Source organism: Carassius auratus, chromosome 29 (genome assembly GCF_003368295.1).
Source record: "Carassius auratus strain Wakin chromosome 29, ASM336829v1, whole genome shotgun sequence".
NCBI lineage: Eukaryota > Metazoa > Chordata > Actinopteri > Cypriniformes > Cyprinidae > Carassius > Carassius auratus.
In genome coordinates, this window is record NC_039271.1 from 10816522 (window position 1) to 10838549 (window position 22028).

General features: G+C 39.1%; 1 protein-coding gene across 3 annotated transcripts in view; it reads right to left on the reverse strand.

Annotated features, from left to right (window-relative positions):
* LOC113048047 (potassium voltage-gated channel subfamily D member 2-like) overlaps positions 1-17837 on the reverse strand; it is a 102855-nt gene extending 85018 nt beyond the window's left edge. For all 3 annotated transcript variants that reach the window (XM_026209552.1, XM_026209551.1, XM_026209553.1), the window contains exons 1-2: positions 17196-17837; positions 15701-16889 (exon numbers count right to left, since the gene is read on the reverse strand). In XM_026209552.1, the coding sequence (XP_026065337.1) occupies positions 15701-16812 (1112 nt within the window). In that variant the 5' untranslated portion in view covers positions 16813-16889; positions 17196-17837. The remainder of the gene's footprint in view (positions 1-15700; positions 16890-17195) is intronic.
* Positions 17838-22028: the final 4191 nt, after the last annotated feature.

The window sequence follows — 22028 nt, forward strand, 5'->3', positions numbered from 1 at the left end:
GCTTTAACATGCACACACACGAATGCACAACACACTCACAACTGCTGACTAGTGTCTACTCGATATCCAATGCAACGTGGTGGCTTTGGAAGTAAAGGAACCCAAAAATCTAGTGGTGATTCTGGTCTCGCTAAATGGAAACATAATGTGTTTCCAGGATCAAAACGTGACTGGATATAATAAATAAATAAAATAAATTATTTTGTATGTAGAATGTATTTTCTACATTTTTACGCTAAATGCATAATGATAAAAATCATAAAAAATCCAAATGCACAAAAAGTCAATATGTAAAAGTGTTTTCTTTATTATCCTGCTAAAAGTTTATACTACTGTATGCCAAATGCATAAAAAAGTGAATAAATGCAAAAAAGTAAAAACTAAAATGAAATAAAATATAAAATTGTTTTGCTACTGTAATTGCATAAACTTATACAAGAGGTAATGCTGAAAAAAGAGTGGAGTCTTTCTCTACCTTAATGGACCTAAATTATAATTTCACATAAAATATTAAAATATTGCCAGGGGGAGGACGCATAATTTTATTTTTTATTTTTTTTAATAAAGATTAAGAGGGCGCATAAAAGAAATATCTGAACAGATAAACCCTTTAAAATAATTACTGGAATACTAATAAAGAAATAAAAATAAGAAACTGACATTTAGATTTAATGGTGACTTTAATCAATATAGTGTCATGGTCACTATAAACTGTTGCTGCATTGGGGGGCAGGGATAAATAATTATTATTTGTTAGCGCACACACACAAATTGCATGAGCATCCTAAATTATATATATATATATATATATATATATATATATATATATATATATATATATATATATATATATATATATATATATTTTTATTTTTTTTTTATTTTTAGGTGATCTATCCCTGTAAGTTTGAAGGATTCTACACATTCTAGTTATATTGTGTGGCCTCAGGGTGCGGAGAGAAGGCAGAGAAACAGAGAGAGAGAGCGGTGGGGAGGGGGATGGAGTGAATGTAATACAGAAGAAGTTAAGTGGTTTAGTAATGACTGAGGTCTGAAAAGCGATCAGACCCCGTCCAGAAAGCTCCACAGGGATGTTTTTCCACTCCCAGAGTGAGAGTTAACATCTCCGGGCATCCTTCCAGAATCCCACCTCCCTTTTCACATGTATTTCTGTCAGAGTCATGGTGTGTCCAAACTGAAAGAATGAGAAATGTCATATCCCAGTGGTACACTCATCCAAGCCCCTCTGCACCTCGCTCTTCAGATGCACGCAGGGAAAAAAGAGACGCAAGCTAAAGGTCACACACTCCTTCAAAGTTACACACTCTCCTCTCCCGAACAACTGTCTGCTCACTTTTGAAAGCTCATCTCGAGTGTGTGTTCTGTCGCAGCCGTTAGCTGCATTCAGATGAGAAGTGTTTTGGGCCAAGATTCTATCCCGCTCAGCTACATTCCATCCACGTATGAGCGAGTGCATGCCTTCTGCTGCTTACCTGCGACGCATGCCACAAATAAATGGACCTTTACGTCAGTTACAACATGCTCATATTTGACACACCACACTTTGGAGCACAAGCAAAGCTAATTTTCCCTACAGTTAGTGACTAATAGAGCCTGTAAATAGAGCTTTCCACCCTTCACATTGTTTTGACTTTTGGAAATAACATTTCAGAACAAAACATTGATGTATCTGGTGCAACATTCCAGATAAATAAAAATAAAGGTGTATTAACATAAAAATACAAGTACAATAAAATGCAATAGAATTACAGTAAATAAAAAAATATATAATTTGTAATGAAATGAAATGTAATCGTAATTATTTTGCATAAAGTACTGCATAACGTAAAAAAGGAAATATATAAATTCAAACATTTTATTTGTTAAATGCATAAAAATATAAAGTGTCGATTTTTTATGTCAAATGCATAATGGTAAAAGATAAATATTTAAGCGCCAAAAAGTGCACAAAAAGTTAATATATATTTTTGCTAAAGGTATAAACAAGTTTAAAAATATATATATATATAAATGACTTCTTTACCATTTTTGTTACGTAAAAAAAGAGAGAAAAAGTACATTCATATTTTTACTAAAGGGATAACAAATTATATATATATGCATGTTATGCATTTGGTTTAAAAACAAATATTTTTATAGCTTGTTTATGCCTTTAGCAAAACTATATATACTGTATAAATATATAAACAAAAAAAATGTATCCCAAATGCAACACGGATAAATCTTTTTAACATGTTCAGTTTTGACACACCATGCTTTTGACAACTACCAAAGCTAATTTTTTATGCTGTTAGTGACTAATAAGAGCCCATCGATAGACATTTCCTCACTTCGTATTGTTTTTACTGTTCAAAATGCAACATTTCAGAACAAAACATTGATGCACAGTATCTAGAGCAGCATTCCAGATAAAGATCCAGACATTACCCATGACACATCTGTCATTTATCTGCATGTGTACATTTCAGAAGACTTCATGTCTGGTTCTGGGAGGAAACGAGAGCTTTAAGTCTTTAATCTAATTTCAGTGAGATTCATTAATCTGGCTGTTTTAAGGACCTGCATCAGGAGAAAAGCGCTGAGTCGTGCCAAATGGTGCCCACCGATATATTCATCACTTCCTGTGCCACATTACCCCAGTCATCAAACGTCGGGCTGGCCCATTTCCGCTCCACTCCTCCTGTCCTTTAGAACTCATTACTCACAGCTATGCATACAGCAACGGGCTATTTACTTGTCGTCAGCATTTCTGCATGGCGCGGTGTGTGTGTGAGAGAATCGAGCGGGTTTATCTCTGCGATCTCTACGCTGCGACCATGATCATAAATACTGATCAACAGTAGTGTCATCATCTACCTGTCTCAAAGGACTCTCTTTCTCTCTTTCTCTCTTCTCTCCTCATTTCCATCTCAGTCATTTGATTTACAGAGATGGCTGGCTGTATTACATATTTCACTTCCCTTATTTTCAGCTCATAAAACTCCAACCGGTGGAACAGCAGGGACAAATATGCAAGTACATGCACATGAAAGACTGGATGGCACTGCAGGCGTCAATCATTAGGATTATTAATATTAAGAAGGTGTACAGTGTAGTACCATCTTCAAAACATGAACAAGGTTCTTAGGGGAATAATAAAAAAAGCTAATTCAATTTGATGCTACATTATGTTCTCCAGATTAAAATATCATCTATTAACATAGGAAAGATAAAGCCTCCCCAGGTTCCTTAAAGAAACATATACTGAGGTATATATGTTGTTATCTATAGAAATATGAAGTGACATTTTGCCATGGCACCATGGGAACTAAAATAAAAGACTATAGCACTTTATAGCATTTTTGAATGCATGCCATACAAAACACTTTACACTATACTATAACTCAAAACACTATACTTACATATGCTTACTCCACAAACTAACTCTAAACATGAAAAACAGCAATAGATGGACCGACAAGTCTTCCATCTGTTGACGTTGTTGATCTGAAAGCCACGCTTAATTGGCATCGCTGATGGCTAGCTTAGATCACTTCAGAGTTCATACAATTGGTGTAAATGCAACTAGGAAAATGGCCCTAGGGAAAATGTATGGGCAAATGGGTAAAATAAATGGAATTCTTACTTCTGGAACCCAACATTTGGCCTCAATTTGAACCAGAGCCAGCATATTTAAAGATGAAAATGGCCCTTGGGGAAATGTAGTTCTTTGGGATCTGTCTTGGTGCCTCGTTCCTAACTTGAGTTCCTATAACTACAGTAGCTGATGCAAAAGGCCCTATTGGTGCTGAAAATGTGTTTGATTTATAAATGCATGGTAAATTTCATGGACTTTTACTATTTTATAAACTGAAATGACTTTGTCAGGTCTAGAAATCACACTTTTAAAATAAGGCTTCATCATATATCCAGTTTTTTTTCAAGCATAATGGAAACTAAAATCCTGCAGTACACTGTAATATACTGTAGGAACAAGTTCTATTACTGTAACTCGTCTTTCGAAGTTATATGAGATTTAACTGCATATTTAAGTCATTGTAGTACAACTTGAATTAGAAATAAGTTGATATGACCAACTTGATTATAATTTAAAAAAATAATAATAATACATCAGGAAGTGAACTAAAGTTAAGTTTAAGCACATAAATTCTTTTTACAGTGTAGTGTCATGGAAACTAACAATGTTCTCTTTTTCTAACAGACTTTAAAACCATTTTTGGCATCTACATTTTTCAGAGTGTATAGAAACACACAAACCAACCACAAATTATACCTTCTGCCAGTCTCTGCCTCTCTATCACTCCTTTCCACTCTTTTCCCCTTTCGTTCATTTCAGGTGATATTTGCCTTGGCCCTCTCTGTCATGTAACAGTAACGACTTGAAATTAGACTCGAATGAAGATTTAGCTCTCTCAGAGAAGCGCAAATCCAGTCTAAGCTTTCCAGGAGGAACGGCGAGTGAAGAGCGACAGTGCTGAAATATCCGTTCGCGCTCTCCGCTCATCCTTTTCTATGCCTCATCTCCAGTAAAGGATGAGAAGAGTGCACGACATTTAAATAAGTCATCCGGTGCTGATCACCGCGACCGCTCTAAATCCATTACAAAACTATTACATCAACCTCTCTCTACGACACACACACTTCATATTCTCACTTTTGACACCTCTGCCACCATTTTGCACACAGACTCATAACACACTTACAATCGTCATACAGTTATCTAGTTAGACTAAGGCACATTACACTTCTCTTCATTTCAGCCCTCTGAATTTGGTCTCCTGCAGTGACTGCAAGATCTAAAACTTTTTATATCCATATCAATTGCCTCAGAGTACAGATGTAAAATACGCTCAGCTAATTAGTAAATTAGTTTATCACAAACACAACCTATTAGGTAATACTAAAAAAAGATACAAGAGGGACCGGGTATGAATAATTCCTATTCTTAAATTGTTTCCAATAAGAACCTTTTATGATGAACTTGATAAAATAATTTATTTTGCTCTCTTAACTAGGCATGCTTGAATTGAAAAAAAAATCATCCTGTTTTACATTACATTCTTCTAAAGTGTATATAAAATACAACAAATTATATTATTGTCCTATTTTTTGTAGGGTAGCATATACAACTGATTAAGAACCTCAGAGCACACAGTAGATTTTTCTTGAAAGGTTTCCACAGTGTGTTTGTGTTTCTCTATGGGCACAATAAATGGAATTCTTACTTCCGGAACCCAACACTTTTTGAACCAGATCCAGGATATTTAAATAAAAAGGAACCAAAATGGTTCTAAAAGAGACAATGCAGTGTTGGGCAGCCAATTCTGGGTAAAGCCAACTCTTCTTATTAAACTTGCTGCTCTGGTTTTCATCTTTTGCTTCAAACAGAACCTTCATTCTCCTTGTCATCCAAAGCACTATTTTTCTGTTGATTTCTAGGGACTGCAGCTCTTAGATTTCTCCTGTTTCTGGCAGTTTCATTCGTGTCACCCTGCGTTTCAGTCTATTGGTTTTTGATCTAAAAGCTGGAGTGTGTTTTTGTGTGTGAGGGGTACGGTGCAACACTCTGAAAATGTATTTATCTTTGTGTAATGGTACTTCATTGATATTCACAGCCGGCTGTGGATCAATGATCCCTGGCAGACTTGCTATTATTTCATTTCTTGTATCTCAAAGGCGTATCGAGGATTCAGCTAAATTGTTTTGAGCCCGATTTGGCTGAGTCGTCACAAAGGCAATGTGTGGGCTAAAGCACTGAAGTACAGATCAACACACACAGACATCAGTATTCACACTATGGCACAAAACCTAAGCCAATAACAGTACCTATGTCTCCCTCAGCCAATAGGAAGCTACAACCATCCGATACCAGCCAATCAGAATGGTCCAAAGTGTAAGAGTGTGGAACACAGTCAAAACTTATAATACACATGAATCACAGTTCTTGCTAACTGTAAATAAGCCTATAAGAGCGTCAATATGAGCTCCAAACAAGGTAATAAGGGGCAAATCAGGGCAAATTTGGTCAGGTTAAACTTTGTTTAATGTAAATCTATAATATTAATATTATTTGACTTCTATAATTAATAATCAGTGTCTTTCCAAATCCTTTTGTAGATTACATCGATACGCCATTAGGTGCATTTTTATTTTAAGTCGTTGAATCATACATTCAACCAATTTGTTTGAAATCACTGATTATGTCATATGTTATACAAAAATGAATAACCGTATCAATGCAAATGATTTGTTCAAAACCTTGCTTCGTTCGGAGATACACAACAGTTCTGCTGTGGGGCTTTTTGGAATAAGTGTAGTGGTAGCCAAAACTATTATTATTATTATTAAATGCACTAAAATTAAAAATTAACAAATATACACTTCTATTTTTTTTTTTGCTTAATCCCTTAATGCACAAGCTATTTAATAGGTTAAGCTTTGTTCACGAGAGCAGAATATTGAAAATGTAGATTGTTAGGTCAAATATGAAATGGACAGATGTGACTGCTTTTCCCCAATGTTGGAATGGGCTTCCAGTGAGAGCATCAAAGACAAGTACTGTTCCCTCAGATCACAGCAGTGACTCTCTCTCTATCCATTTGATGGATACCATAAAGACCAGCAAAACAACAACAACAAAAACTCAACTATCACTATTTAGTTCCCTGCATTGTGAGCGCTGAGGGCAGTGAGGGATGCATTGATGCATTAGCCACCAAATAAAATGTGGATCCAATTCAAGCGATGTACACACACACATGCACATCACTTCCCAATGCAACGTCATTCATTACCAAGACTGATGCTTCTGGAAATGAAGCGTACAGAGATTCTTTCAAACTTTCTAATTACGCAGTGGAGCATGCTGACGTTTACTACATACTCACACAAGCGTAGTTTTAATTACTGCACTCTCATCAATGGCACTCAAAAAGTTTGCAGATTTATTCCTGTGAAAATGTGCTATTTATGTGGCCTCTACTAGAATAGAGTGATGTGTGTGGGTGAACTTCTGAAGGTGATTCGTGCATGTGTGTGTATGATAATTAGCTTACAGGAGCGATCGTCCTGGCAGGAGACACTATCAAGCCTGGACAGATGGAGAGTTTGCTGAATGTCAGGCGGTGAGGAGAATGGCAGCGATGTTTAAAACATGAAGCCACGACACCAGTCCACACTTCCCATTTTCTTCATCTTTCATCTTCGATTAAAAGAGCACAACCTGCCCTCACATCTTTAGAAAGTGCTGCCCATTCGGCACGTACATATCCTGTAATTCAGGGTTTCAATGGAGATTGACCACTCTTGCCGCCACACCAATCGCACACTGTCTCTTTCTGACTGGCAGTTCATTACTGCACATTTCCTGTAAGTGCAGGTGTGTATATTTGGCATTGGAGGTGTGTGTAAGTGGAGAGATTACGGCCTGTTGGGGGAAACGCCAGAAGCAGAGAAAGGACAGTCGATGGTAAATAGATTCTGTGTTTTCCAATGAATGTGTCACAGTGACATGGAACACTCTAAACGCCACCCTCATCCCTCTCTCTCTCTCTCTGTGGCTCTCCTATTACCGTCGTTCTGTCCTCATCGACCTCAGCTGTCCATCTTCACCGGCTTACCTAAACCGGAAGGGCGACACTATATCTACAGTACAGGACACCTGAAACAGTTACAAGACCGTCACAGTCAATGACCTAGATATCCACGGCTTCTACAAACATCTACTCATTCAGTAATTTCTCAATATCTACCAAAAACGGGATTACATTTTAGCCTGATTTTCAAGTGGCAGTGTCCAACAGATTGTACCGGTGCAAAATAAATTACACGCCATGCTAGAATGGACTTAAATAAGCAATTCCAGAAGCAATCCGAAGCCATCGCACTTCAGAATAATTGAAATAATACCTTGACGTATCAAATGCTTCACTAACAGAATTTCTCGAGACACGCTTGGTTGAGATCTCTTATTGGCTGTTCCGATGCATCATTCTAAGGCACCATGTGATTGTCAGTAAGATCAATCTAACAGGAACTATTTCTGTCAAAATAGAAAATAAGTAATGTAATTATTTCAAAGAATTTTGCATTTTATTTGCATTTAAATGTCCTCAAAATTATATTTTCGTTAGCATTAATCCATAACACAATTCTAAACCTTAAATCAATTGTAATTAATTGTAATTAGACCTGTTAGTTTACCAATAAAGCTTGTGTTTCTCTGAACCCAGTCACCTGAAAAGTATTTCTGTGCGCTTCCCAGTTCTAAAATTATCTACAGGGAAGGATATTAAATATTCCTCCGAGTACATTTTTTTCATGGTTAATCAATAGGAATGATCCAGGTTCAATACAAGTTAATTATCACTGTTAACTGGTTGATTATGGCCACAAAAAGCAAGTTCATCTTATCACTCATTTTGTAAAAATCACTCTGCAGTAATGTACATACAGGGAAAATATATGTAGCTGCACAGGTAAAAAGTTAAATACATCATTTATAAACATTGCTTTAAGAAAAACAAGTAAAGTCTAAATTGGGAAATGTTTGGAATTTATGCATTAGCACAGCTGACTTTTTTTTTTTTTTGTCTGTGAATGCACCAATTTGAGCTGAAAAAACTGTTTGCACCTTAAAGTAAATAAAATGAATAACAGAAGAAAAAAATGGGAAAATAAGACGCCGGTAAGGAAAAGGGAGACATAAGCTGTGTAATAGCCTGTTCAAGTATTTGTAACCCAACCATAAAATCAGTGTGTCCCCTAGTGTTCTGCCTGACTTGCAGCAGTTACATGACATCCTCCCACCGATTCACTCCATTTGAGTCTGAATCGCAAGCCCAACAAAAAGCCTCCCTGCTTCAGATTCACACTGACAGGAAAAATCTAATGCAAGTGATCTATTCAGAAAGCACTGTCCAGCATCTGCCTACCGGATTAATATAACTGCCTGATAACATAACACAATGAATGAAACACACAAACTCCAAACAGACAAGCAACATTCAGCCTGATCTAGCACTATATGCAAGAAGTCAGCATTCAAAGGTCAGTTAAAACAATACATGTTTTTAAATGACACAGTTTAATAATAGGCTGCATATTTGCATGAAAGATTAACATTTAAAAACTGATCATTTAAGGCAAGTATCTCTATGACTGTATCTCAAATGCAACATTAAATTAATAGCTCATCTTGCACATTTAGTACTATAGAGGTTTTGACAAAAAAAAAACACTTAATAAAAAAATAAATAGTTTTAAAAGCATCATTAAGAACAAACTAATCGGTATTTTTTCGAAAAAAGAAAAAAAAACACACAAGTGAGGATACTGTAGGCTCATTGATTCTCAGTTTGTCTTTCTCGTCTCTTTCTGCATGCAACGAGCATGTTGCGAGCTGTTAAAGGCTGCTTTCAGATCAGTGTTAGCAGGTCATCTCTCCTGTACCTAGTGAGACTTAATCAATGTACAATGACAAAAAGCCAACTCTTGACTGATGGCAGGCTTTAGCAAAACACTATAGCTCCCTTTCGAATTTCAGCCTATTCATTTTTTTTTTATTTCATACAAAACACTCTCTCACTCTGAGAATCGAATCACCACAATCATTGAGGACTTCTCAGGGTGTCTTCATTCATTTTTTAAAATTATTTTATCAAAATTAATTACTCAGCTTTGGGGTATAAAAATGAGAAAATGAGCGTGGGCGAGAGCGAGAGCGAAATGGGAAAAAGCAAGCACCACGCAGATGAAGGCATTAATTCAATTAGCCCAGTGCAGACCAGAGCACTGCACAGGAAGCACACAGGGCAAAATAATTAGAAATAGCAAGAGTCCACAATCTTAATTAAACACAAACCAAATCAGTCATGATCTCGAAAAGACAACTGACACATACTGTAGAACGAGAGGAGATGAGCCATGGAAAGAAGAATTCTGTGTTTGTGCTTCTGATTGACAGATTAATAAAATGAGGTTGATCTAACAAATGTGGGGGGATCAAGGCTGTGTGTGTGTATGTGTGTATGTGTGGAGGAATGATATGAAAGTGCATGGTGAGCTTCTTTTTGTCTAAATATGCCATTTCATATGGTCAGATACATTTTTAGCCCATTTGTGCTACGATTAAGCAAAATCCTGGGTTAAGGCATCTTTAAATTATTGGATAATAGATGTTTCATGCTTGTAAAATGGCATATATTGGACTAAAAGCCCTAGAGCACAGTAAGTACTGCGCTAACCCCAAATTGTGGTCTCAAGGGAATACAGTTTCAAGTATGAACAGTCTCAAACATAGAACAACATATTCAGGATTAAAAACTTTTTTAAAAAAAAGATGCTTAAGTGCTTAAACCTTCCCATGACAGCACCATTACTGCTTTTTTTCTCAGTGATGACAGGCCAAGTAATTAAAAATGAAATGGAAAAAAACTTAATTGAAAGGGGAGGAGGACGAAAGCCCTCTGTCCATTTCATTCAACTGATTAAAGGCAGCCATCTGAAGAGTGCACGCTCCACTTTCAACGCACTTTTTCTATGGTGTTTGAACCATCAGAGAGAATGAAGACAGAGAGTGGAAGCAAATAAAAATGTGGAATAAAAGAAAGGTTGGGTAAGGACAAGGATGGTAGGAGAAAAGGAAGACAGAACGAGAGTTAAGGAGAAAGACACTAGTCCAATTAGCCTCTCTGTGTGGAGTAATAGCACGAGTATGAAATGGATGGATGAATAGAGTTAGCGCCTCTACAGCAACACCACAGGGGTTATTCCACATGACAAAGAGCCTTTAATTACTTCATTCTAGGCTCTTTATTTCCCTGTGGCTGTGCTACTGTGTAAATCTTTCAAATACAGCTTTTCTCTCATGCTCCTATTTGGGCCATGAAACATGTCATGTACATCTGTGGAACAAAAAATCTTGGTCAAAACACTTTTTTCTCTTCTCTGTGCCCATTATATGAAACACTTATTACCTTGGTGGAATGTGGCAATTATAAATCAGTCCTCTGCAGAACACTGTGGGCTCATAAGCTAGAGGAGTTTATTCGTTTATTTATTTTGAGGCATAAACGCAAAACCTCAAACAATGATTCCCACCTAAAGGGTTTAATGGTATAGTTCACCCAAATATAGAACTTATGACTTCTGACATCAGGAACTCACCTTCGTGTCTTTCAAAAACCAATATGACTTTTGAAAATGGTCTTCTATTTGTTCATACACTGCAAGTCAATGGGGTTGTTCATAGTCATGGGGTTTTACAGGTTTGGAACAACATGAGGGTTAGTAAATGATGACAGAGCTTTATGGTGAACGGTTCCTTTAATCAGCCAAGCACGGGGCATTAAGTCTTTGCGATCACCCTGTTGTGTCTTAGGTGAACATACTTGAGTGGCCCGGGATCATAAATAATAAACTTGCATCAGTGCATTTCTCCGGGCAGTGCTCTTGCTTTGCAGTGTCTGGTAAAGGTGCTCTAATGAGGGTAACCCCACACCGCAATGCTCTTTCAGACACAATAATGAGTCCCTTTCACATGTTGTACCAAGCCCTGACTTTATAACATCCCTGTTGCATGACCTCTCAAGGAAACAACCTTTCGCCCTGTTCGCAGTGTTGAAAACCACACCAAAGCCTCTTCGGTTGTGCACTATGAACTTATGATCTTTTCCCTTAGAAGAAATTAAGCCTATTGCTTAACCTGCGTTGACCACAATGATTATGGAAGAATAATCCACCAAATCCCTGTCTTGTGTGGCATATCCCAGGGAGGGGATACGTAGCCGGCGGCTGTTGAAGCCTCTGGCCTTAACTGACCTGATGTAGGGTGACTTAATAGACACTCTATGTTACTCCATCAATCTCTTTACAGCCTCTCAGTAGGACTCTTTATACGGCTTCAAAACCCCACAGGAGAAGATGGAGAAGCGTGAGAGGACAAAAAAGGATTGGAGGATTGGACAATGAACGGAGGGAAGTGCATTTCATTGAAAAGAATGATGGGTATTTTAGAGGATCATGGGGGCATTTCATTTACAAGACATTATCATTGTACCCGAGTGCTTTAAAGCTGATGTATTTACCCCTCTTCACCTTTCTCTCTCTCCCTCATGCTCATATCTGCATGTCTTCAGCTCTGACAGCTGCTCACTTAATAGATCCCGTTTGACAGTGCATAAGCCAATTAAAATGCTGCTGATTTAATTGAGCTGGGCAAAATCAGCCTGTGCCAGAAAATGAGTCCATTAAAGAGGCAATAGAGGCCAGTGAAGTGGAAGCCATCCGTGCTGTGAACCAAAGTCACATCCCATCTCTTGCCTGCTCCATCCATACATTCCCCTTTGGGAAGAGCAGGACTCAGTGATGGCTGAATATTCATGCTGGATTACAGGAAAATGGAATTCAATGAATTGGTTTGTTCTGTGGCTTCACCAAGTGAGTCTAAGGCAAGGTGTCAAATCTTGCTCCTGTAGGGCAAGAGTCCAGCAGAGTATACCTTTAGCCCCAATTAAGCACACAGGAACCAGTCAAATCAAAAGTATGTAGGAACGTTAGAAACTTTCAGGCAGCTGTGTTGGATCTCAATTCTACATGAAAGTGGCCCTCCAGCACCCTGGTCTAAAGTCATGTCATGGTCATGACTGTGCTTCGGTTTAAATTCTTGGGGAAACATTGTGACATATTGTGGAATAAATCGATTTGGAACTTCTGAGCCACGTTTAAAACAACATCCATGCGATTTCTGTTTTCTCCATCATGACATTATGTTAATTGGGAGATAAGCAGCATATCTTACCCTACCAGACAGAAAAGCTCTATGCATACTTTAAGCAGAGCAAAAGATAAAAGAAGCCACTTGTTCCAAAAACCCTGAGATGAGCAAGAGACCCTGGTGCGTGTACCCATAACTTTTGGGGCTAAAACTGGTTGAAACATTTAGGTAACTTAAATAGAGTTCTGCATGATAGAGGCTATCTTTACGGATAATTATAATTGTTGATCTTTCTCACACAGACAGATTGAACGTTCCTAAGGTTTGAGTATAATCTGGCAAGCGTAACTTTCACTTTAACGCTGGCTTTTATCTTAGCAAAAACCTTTCTTATGGGCGAAATGTTCTCAAATATCAGTTGCTCTTTGAGGGAACATCACAATTACTAGTAATTCAAACCCAACACCAGGTTCACTTAATCTAAAACACCCACCTTGTGTAAATAAATCTCTGAATCACAGATCCATCCCTATCATCCAGTCTAGGAAATGAGGCATTAAAAAGTGATGCATACATTTAGAGAGCCAGGCTCTTGTTCAGTCAGAGCAGGTAAAGTCGTTTAGTAATGCCTAGACTGGCCATTCACTTACAGTATGTGTTTAAGGAGAAATGGGAAGGGAATGAGATTTCAGATATGACAAAGAGGAGATGGATGAATTAGACAATCAAAAGACAATAAGAGGATGAGATCTCATACCTTAGAAACAAGGTTCATCCAAACCCCACAGTCTCAACATTAAACTGTGTCTACAATGTGAAACTTTTCTTTCACATCAAAATGTAGCCACTCAATCATGAAATAGTCTCAAGACACAGCATCGACTTCAAAGCCCAATCGTTGGCTATTGCCGTCACAGGATGAACTTGACTTTACAAGGTCAGATCTCTGCTGTAGCGACTACCCCCCTGAGTGCTCATCTTGATGGGCTCACTGAGGCATTGCAATAAAATCTGAAATGAGGGACAGCATGCCTGCCTGCAGAGAGAGGAGATGAGTATATGGGCTGCATCACTGAAGCCCTGCAGCTGTGGGTCTGTTTGGAAGACATAGTTCATAACCAGCTGGCTCCAACAAGTGATCATCTCTCCCTAACACTCACACACACAGCCCTCCCAACATCAAGCTGGTGCAGAGCGTTTGCAAGCAATTTCATTTTCTCATTGATGTCATCCGATTTGACGGGCAAGGAACGGCAAGACACAAATTGCACACAATAAGATGTGCCAATACGCTCTGAAACTAAACTTTCTCTTTCTCTCACTTACAATGGATCTCTTTTTTTCTGCTTTTGCTCTTGATGTCTCCAAACCTCATATTTTCTTTACAGGACAATGCAGACCTGACAAGAAAGTAGAAGGGGAATTGGACTGATTCGAACTCTGTGAGCCATAATTCTTTATATATCATGACATGCATTACCCATCACTCTGGCAACCAAATTTTCTTATTATTAAAGGTTAAGGGTGTCTAAAGAAGGAGGCCTAACATTTCTTGTGTCAAAGACAACATTAGTCACATTCAGTACATCAAATACACAGACTTGAATTCATATATATGTATAGAAGCAGACAGATGCTGTGAACCAAACATTATTGAACTAGAGTATAAAACAAGTCTTAAAAACCAAATAATAAAAAATAAAAAAACACTCCAAAACTAAATGTCTCCCAAAAACATTAACATCTGAAAGGTGCATCATATCAGCCAGACACAGGCGTCAGATTAAAACTCACAGCACAAGTTGTGACACACTCAAAGTAATGCACTTCAAAGGCGTGTCGATCAAAGTGTGGGATGTGTACTGGAGCATAAGGGTTGATTAATCCCCTCGAGTGTGACTTAGGACCGTGTCGGCCTCCCAGCAAAGAAGCAGTCTTTTCCTGAGCAACAAAGTGCATCTTGGGGCCACCGCAACATGTGGCGAGCAGATTCAGCACCATGGAGAGCGCATGCTCTGCACAGGGGGAGGCTTGGAGAAGCCATGCTGAGGCATTGAGTGATGGGATTAATGAATGAATAACACCTCAATAGGGAATGCATTATTGTAATCACCTTCAGTGCTTAACGTCACATGAATCAGCTGTCTCTCAGTATGTTCACTTACTGTGTGAAAATTACAACAATGTGCCAAAGGTGCTTTGAGACGGTTTGTTATAAACAAGCAAGGCATCCAAAGGAAGGATGAGTCCATGCTCAATCTGACACTGGTGAGGTGTTTTATAACAGAAACACACTTTTTCATTTACAGTGATTACATTAAGAAATGTGAGGGAGAAGTAACTCTAAAACCATATTCCTCATTTCCTAAACTGTCCGTAAAATATTCAAAAGCATTGTTACTGACATTCACACAGCAAATTTATATATAAACTACACAGCCAATGCTTTAATCATTTTACTCACTAGTGTATTCAGGTAAGATTTTGCTTAAAGTTTCAGTATTTTATTTTGCAATTATTCTAAATACTTTATTCATAATAAAAAAAAAAGTCATATGAATTACCGTTTATATATATATTAAATTGTATATGTTTTTATGTAGCTTGATAGGTTTTTTTCTTTTCAAGCAATGAGACCGTCATGGATAGCCCCTGACTCATGGGCCAGATAGAGAACGGGAGAGGGAGAGAGAGAGAGAGAGAGAGAGAGAGAGAGAGAGAGAGAGAGAGAGAGAGAGAGAGAGAGAGGAGACAGAGAGAAGAGACAGAGAGGGGGAGTCTATTTCTTAGATTTATATCAGTTTTATTGATCTCCCCCTGCCGTTGATGTATTCTATCTCCGCCAGCTCTCAACTTTTTGGAACGCGTTGGTGTAAATGGGCTACATGGAAGCAGTAATGACAGCAGATCATACGCGCAAAAGCTCATTCAGTAAGTTTGCGCATCACAGCAACATCGACTCACCCCAGCGTTGTCATGGTAACGATGGTGTACCAGAAAGCCGCCGGTATGCTGGTGAACTTGGTGGCGGAGGAGCCCTTCTCCGCGTAGAACATGACGGTGGCGAAGATGATGATGGCCATGGTGAGCGAGAAGAGCAGGAAGCCCAGCTCGGACGCGCAGCTCTTCAGCGTGTACCCCAGGATGCGCAGTCCCGCGGAGTGCCGCGAAAATTTGAAAATCCGAAAGACCCTGAAGACTCTCAGGGTGACGAAGGCCCCGCTCACGTCCTCGTTGTCCGTCATGACCAAGCCGATGTAGTAAGGCATGATGGCCACAACGTCAATGATGCTCATAACACTTTTTACAAACTTGTACCTGCTGGGCGCGGCGATCAGACGAAGCAGGTACTCGACGGTGAAGATCATTACGCAGGCCGTATCCAAGCAGAAGAACGCGAGGGCGTAGCGCTCACCGCACGAGACCTCCTTCGCCCGGTTTGGCCCGCTGCTGCACGGGACAGTCTCCACCACGTTGGCCATAACGGAGACGGCGATGAAAAAGCCAGTGACGTAATAAAACACCAGCGCCATGGTGCTCGTGTGCGGGTTCTCAAACGCGCGCCACATGGACTCGCGGAACGACAGTTCGGGCAGCACCAAATCGTTGTTGTTTTCGTTCTCCTCGTCGTCTTGAATTCTCTCCGTGTTCTCCCTCCTGCGATCTTTGTACTCCTCATAACAGCAGTCCCCTATTATCTCAGGAATGATGCCGAAGAAGGCCAGCTCCTCGTCATAGGCGGAGATGCACTCGTGGCGAGGGTAGTGCAGCTTCCCGGTTCGGTAGAAGTTGAGGATATGCCTGAAAATGTCCGGGTCGCGGTCGAAAAAGTACTCGTTGGTCTCCTCGTGGAAGAAGAAGTCGCGCTCTGTGCTTCCCAGTAAGGTGTCGGGGTACCTCTCCAAAGTATTCCGCCAAGTTTGAAACCTTGTGCCGCTGACGTTCAACATGATCAAACCGTCCTGACCTCTCCTCATTTCCCGTGGAGGTGGCGGCATTGGGGCGCTCGCCACGGGCATCCATCCTATGGCCGCAGCGCGCGCGAACGGTAGCCAAGCGGCGACTCCAGCTGCCATGCTGACCCAATGTGCGCGACCCGGTGCGACTGAAGCAGGTTTTGCTTTCACAAGTCCTCCACGAGCAGAAGGGGCATCTGGACAGACACAATGCGCAATCACTCGATGTGAAGTTCAAGGAAGGCTATTGCTCACGTGCAGGAGAATACTGCATAATGAGTCATATTATTTATCAACATCAAAGCATTCGAATGGCAAGGTGGAATTACAGTGGGCGTAGAAATGAATGGTGATGTACAGTATATATGCACTATGCAAGAGTAAAAAAAGGCTTTTCGGTCAAATACGAATGGCTGAGGAAGCAATGCATGCTTTTTTTCTTTTCTTTTTTTCTTTGTATTTACAGTGTATCCTATTGCTCAATAGCAAGATAAATAACTTACCTCCTCATAAATGGATATTTATGTAAAAGTGCAGGTTTTTACACACAGCTCATCAGTTATAGTCCACTTTGTATAGATCTCCCGCCGTTATGCACAAACAAGTATCCGAAACGCGCTACCGGAGGTGTTTTAGACCAAATGCAACAAGTTTAGAAGTCAGGTAGAGGATTCACGTTGTCCATGGACATCCTTTTTATCGTCCACAGCTTTTGTGTTTGACATTGACGCTCTTAGAGAAACCTGCCACAGTGGTCGTTTCATAGAAAGAGAAGACCACCCTGGCAAAAGCGCGTACTGTTTTACAAGCAGAAAATGACACTTTCCTGTCCTCTTAACTCTAACCCAATGACCCAAGAACTGCTTCGCAGAGTCTGTCTGCAACCCGATCAAAAGTAAACCCGTGACAAATGATTCGCTGGAAGTTGCTTCATCCGCTACCGACGAAGATCTGTGAGTCTGCGGTGGAGCCCAAGTTGCTTCTGCTCACGGCGCATTGGAGGCGTGTCACGTGCTATGGGCATTAGTTAACACATATGAATGTTACACAGTCTGTGTGAATGGTGTGCAATGTACCATACGAAGTGTTACGTTTAAATGCTTATTTGTAGAACTGTATTCTGTCATAAATGAAACGAACGTCATAGCGAACTGTATAAAGTTATTCAAGGGTATTCTTTGAATTATTATTAATCAAAGTTTCGCTGGAATCCAGTGAAGTGCTTAACCCTGAGCTGAGAGACTGAGGGAAAGCGTTGCGGATATTTTCACTTCTCAGGTTATTGAGTCCCATGCAGCACTGATAGATGTGCAAGGGGAAAGCCGCTAGATGGAGACAGTTTTCAGAGGTGATGTTAGATTTGACCTGTAAGACCGACTGGATTCGTGTCGTGAAGGTTTCTTGCTGTGACAAACACAATCAGCAAACTCCAAATGCGATTATCCAGTACGTGCTGCAGCTCTCTATACATGGGTCAGTGACAAATATAAGTATGGCTGAAAAGAAGAAATGCAATTTCTAAATTTTAGTTACGTATAAATAGCCGTGCCAATTCTGTCAGGAACTTCGTCGACTGTAATGGATATAACGTGTTTAATCGTTTTGACACCTACAAATGTTTCCAAATATACATATTTAAAACAAAATAGCTTGACTGAAAAATGAAATAATAATCAAATTTCATTCTATTAGCTTGCTGAGAATATATATATATATATATATATATATATATATATATATATATATATATATATATATATATATATATATATATATATATATATATATATATATTATACTTCAAAGGGGTGTAGAATTTGCACACAAACTCACATAGCCATGTGAGTTTGTGTGCGCGTCCCCGTGATGGATTTCCTGGCGCACAGCCTTCCTCTTCTCTATTGTCTTCCAAATTAGTCATGTAGACATATCACAGATTCAGTGTTGTGCGAGAGAAAAAGAGCGTTATGATCTCAAGGCTTGTTGGGTTTTTCACTTCAGCACCATGGACAGCAACCAGCAACAGTTGCTCTGCCGCGTTATTGATTATTGACAACGCGAATCAAGTGCTTATAACCAATTTTAATTATGTTTACGGGATTTTTTTCTCTCTCTCTCTTCCTCTTTATTACAGTGCTTGAAATGCAGAACTGTATTGATATTCTCCTCCTTCTATACACTTTTCTGCAATTCAGCTTAAATGCATTCACATAATTCACATTTTAAACTTTGTTTTTTCGTTTTAAGTTGTAGCCTGCTAGAAATAAGATTCATGTTTCAATCTCCCAATTCAAAATAATTGTAATATTTGCATTACTGATTTGCGATGGGTCGTATTGTATTTCTTATCTATGACACTTCCCAAGAATACTGTGAACTTTGGTGTAGCATGGAAAACAAAACAGAGATGTTTGCTTTATTTGTTAGTTTGTGAGATTGTTTAGATGTTTGATAAAATTTCTAGGAAAAGACAAATAATAGTTATTCTGGTTTAGTGTATATCAAGAAGGTTGACATACAGTATTGTTCAAAATAATAGCAGTACAATGTGACTAACCAGAATAATCAAGGTTTTTCGTATATTTTTTTATTGCTACGTGGCAAACAAGTTACCAGTAGGTTCAGTAGATTCTCAGAAAACAAATGAGACCCAGCATTCATGATATGCACGCTCTTAAGGCTGTGCAATTGGGCAATTAGTTGAATTAGTTGAAAGGGGTGTGTTCAAAAAAATAGCAGTGTGGCATTCAATCACTGAGGTCATCAATTTTGTGAAGAAACAGGTGTGAATCAGGTGGCCCCTATTTAAGGATGAAGCCAACACTTGTTGAACATGCATTTGAAAGCTGAGGAAAATGGGTCGTTCAAGACATTGTTCAGAAGAACAGCGTACTTTGATTAAAAAGTTGATTAGAGAGGGGAAAACCTATAAAGAGGTGCAAAAAATGATAGGCTGTTCAGCTAAAATGATCTCCAATGCCTTAAAATGGAGAGCAAAACCAGAGAGATGTGGAAGAAAACGGAAGACAACCATCAAAATGGATAGAAGAATAACCAGAATGGCAAAGGCTCAGCCAATGATCACCTCCAGGATGATCAAAGACAGTCTGGAGTTACCTGTAAGTACTGTGACAGTTAGAAGACGTCTGTGTGAAGCTAATCTATTTTCAAGAATCCCCCGCAAAGTCCCTCTGTTAAAAAAAAGGCATGTGCAGAAGAGGTTACAATTTGCCAAAGAACACATCAACTGGCCTAAAGAGAAATGGAGGAACATTTTGTGGACTGATGAGAGTAAAATTGTTCTTTTTGGGTCCAAGGGCCACAGGCAGTTTGTGAGACGACCCCCAAACTCTGAATTCAAGCCACAGTACACAGTGAAGACAGTGAAGCATGGAGGTGCAAGCATCATGATATGGGCATGTTTCTCCTACTATGGTGTTGGGCCTATTTATCGCATACCAGGGATCATGGATCAGTTTGCATATGTTAAAATACTTGAAGAGGTCATGTTGCCCTATGCTGAAGAGGACATGCCCTTGAAATGGTTGTTTCAACAAGACAATGACCCAAAACACACTAGTAAACGGGCAAAGTCTTGGTTCCAAACCAACAAAATTAATGTTATGGAGTGGCCAGCCCAATCTCCAGACCTTAATCCAATTGAGAACTTGTGGGGTGATATCAAAAATGCTGTTTCTGAAGCAAAACCAAGAAATGTGAATGAATTGTGGAATGTTGTTAAAGAATCATGGAGTGGAATAAAAGCTGAGAGGTGCCACAAGTTGGTTGACTCCATGCCACACAGATGTCAAGCAGTTTTTAAAAAACTGTGGTCATACAACTAAATATTAGTTTAGTGATTCACAGGATTGCTAAATCCCAGAAAAAAAAAATGTTTGTACAAAATAGTTTTGAGTTTGTACAGTCAAAGGTAGACACTGCTATTTTTTTGAACACACCCCTTTCAACTAATTGCCCAATTGCACAGCCTTAAGAGCGTGCATATCATGAATGCTGGGTCTTGTTTGTTTTCTGACAATCTACTGAACCTACTGGTAACTTGTTTGCCACGTAGCAATAAAAAATATACTAAAAACCTTGATTATTCTGGTTAGTCACATTGTACTGCTATTATTTTGAACAATACTGTACATGCAAATAGAAAATGTATAGAAAAAAAAACGTTCAGAGGCTTATAAGCCACCTTTTCATTCACCATCAAACTGGCTGTGATACAGCATTTCAGTTACACAGCAGTGCTTGCAATGCTGCAAAATAAGTCATGTTTCCTTTAGGAAAAGCAAATCTACTTTAGGAATGTCATGGGCAACCCACACTCGCTTTCACACAAAACCACACCATGCTAAACTTAATTAATTTCCAAAGCTAACCGGATTCCCTAATTTAAGCATTCTGTACTGTGACCATGCACTATGTTTGAAACAGAATGAACCAGAATAGTCAATTTAGTGACTTTTGTTCAGAGCATTTCCTTGCCCTGGGCTGTTAGAGAAATGGCGCCAAAATATGACAGGCTTCTGTATCACCATGGTTACCAGTCATATCTATTTCAGTCCCGTGAGCTAAAGCTGACAGTGTTGATGAGCATATTTGCACGCCACTCTAGAGACTGTGCACCCCTTCATTTCATCGCCTAAGCATGATAAACTCACACCTCAGTAAAAATTTAGAATTTCTAAATATTCCACCGGGATCACACTTTGAATCTATAAAGGACGTTTGAGCTGGTGTTAGACGTGCTGCATCAGCCCACAGGCGGCAGTTTAAGTGCAAGACCACAGCTGAATATAAAACGCATATCAATTTACAGAAAATGAAAAGGAACATCTTTATTCAAACTCTTTCCACTGGAGGTCAAACCACAGAGACACATTCCTTAGAAATGATCCTAGTCATTGGAGACTGGCCTAGGAGAATATCAAAAGGGCCGTTTCAGCATGCATGGAAGCTGGATATGACTGATCAATGTATTTGAAATTCTGCAGGGTTGATGTGGAGCTTTTCATAATTTATTATGTTCAACTTCTTTTTCAGGACAAACATTATTTTGCCAGCAATGTTATGCCTTCAGGAATGTTGCATTAAATCTGAAATAATGATTGAAAGGTCTTGATCTGGGTCTATGGGCAGGTGTATAAGTAGTACCAGACTGTGCTGTGTTTGCCAAAAACATCGTAAGCCTTAGTAGATCATAGAACCATTGCCACCAATTGACTCTACGATCAAATTAGCTTAAGATGCTTTTGAGAAATGCAGCCCAGGACCATTTGGACACCTGACTTGAATATGTTTCTTCATCTTAAAATATAAACATT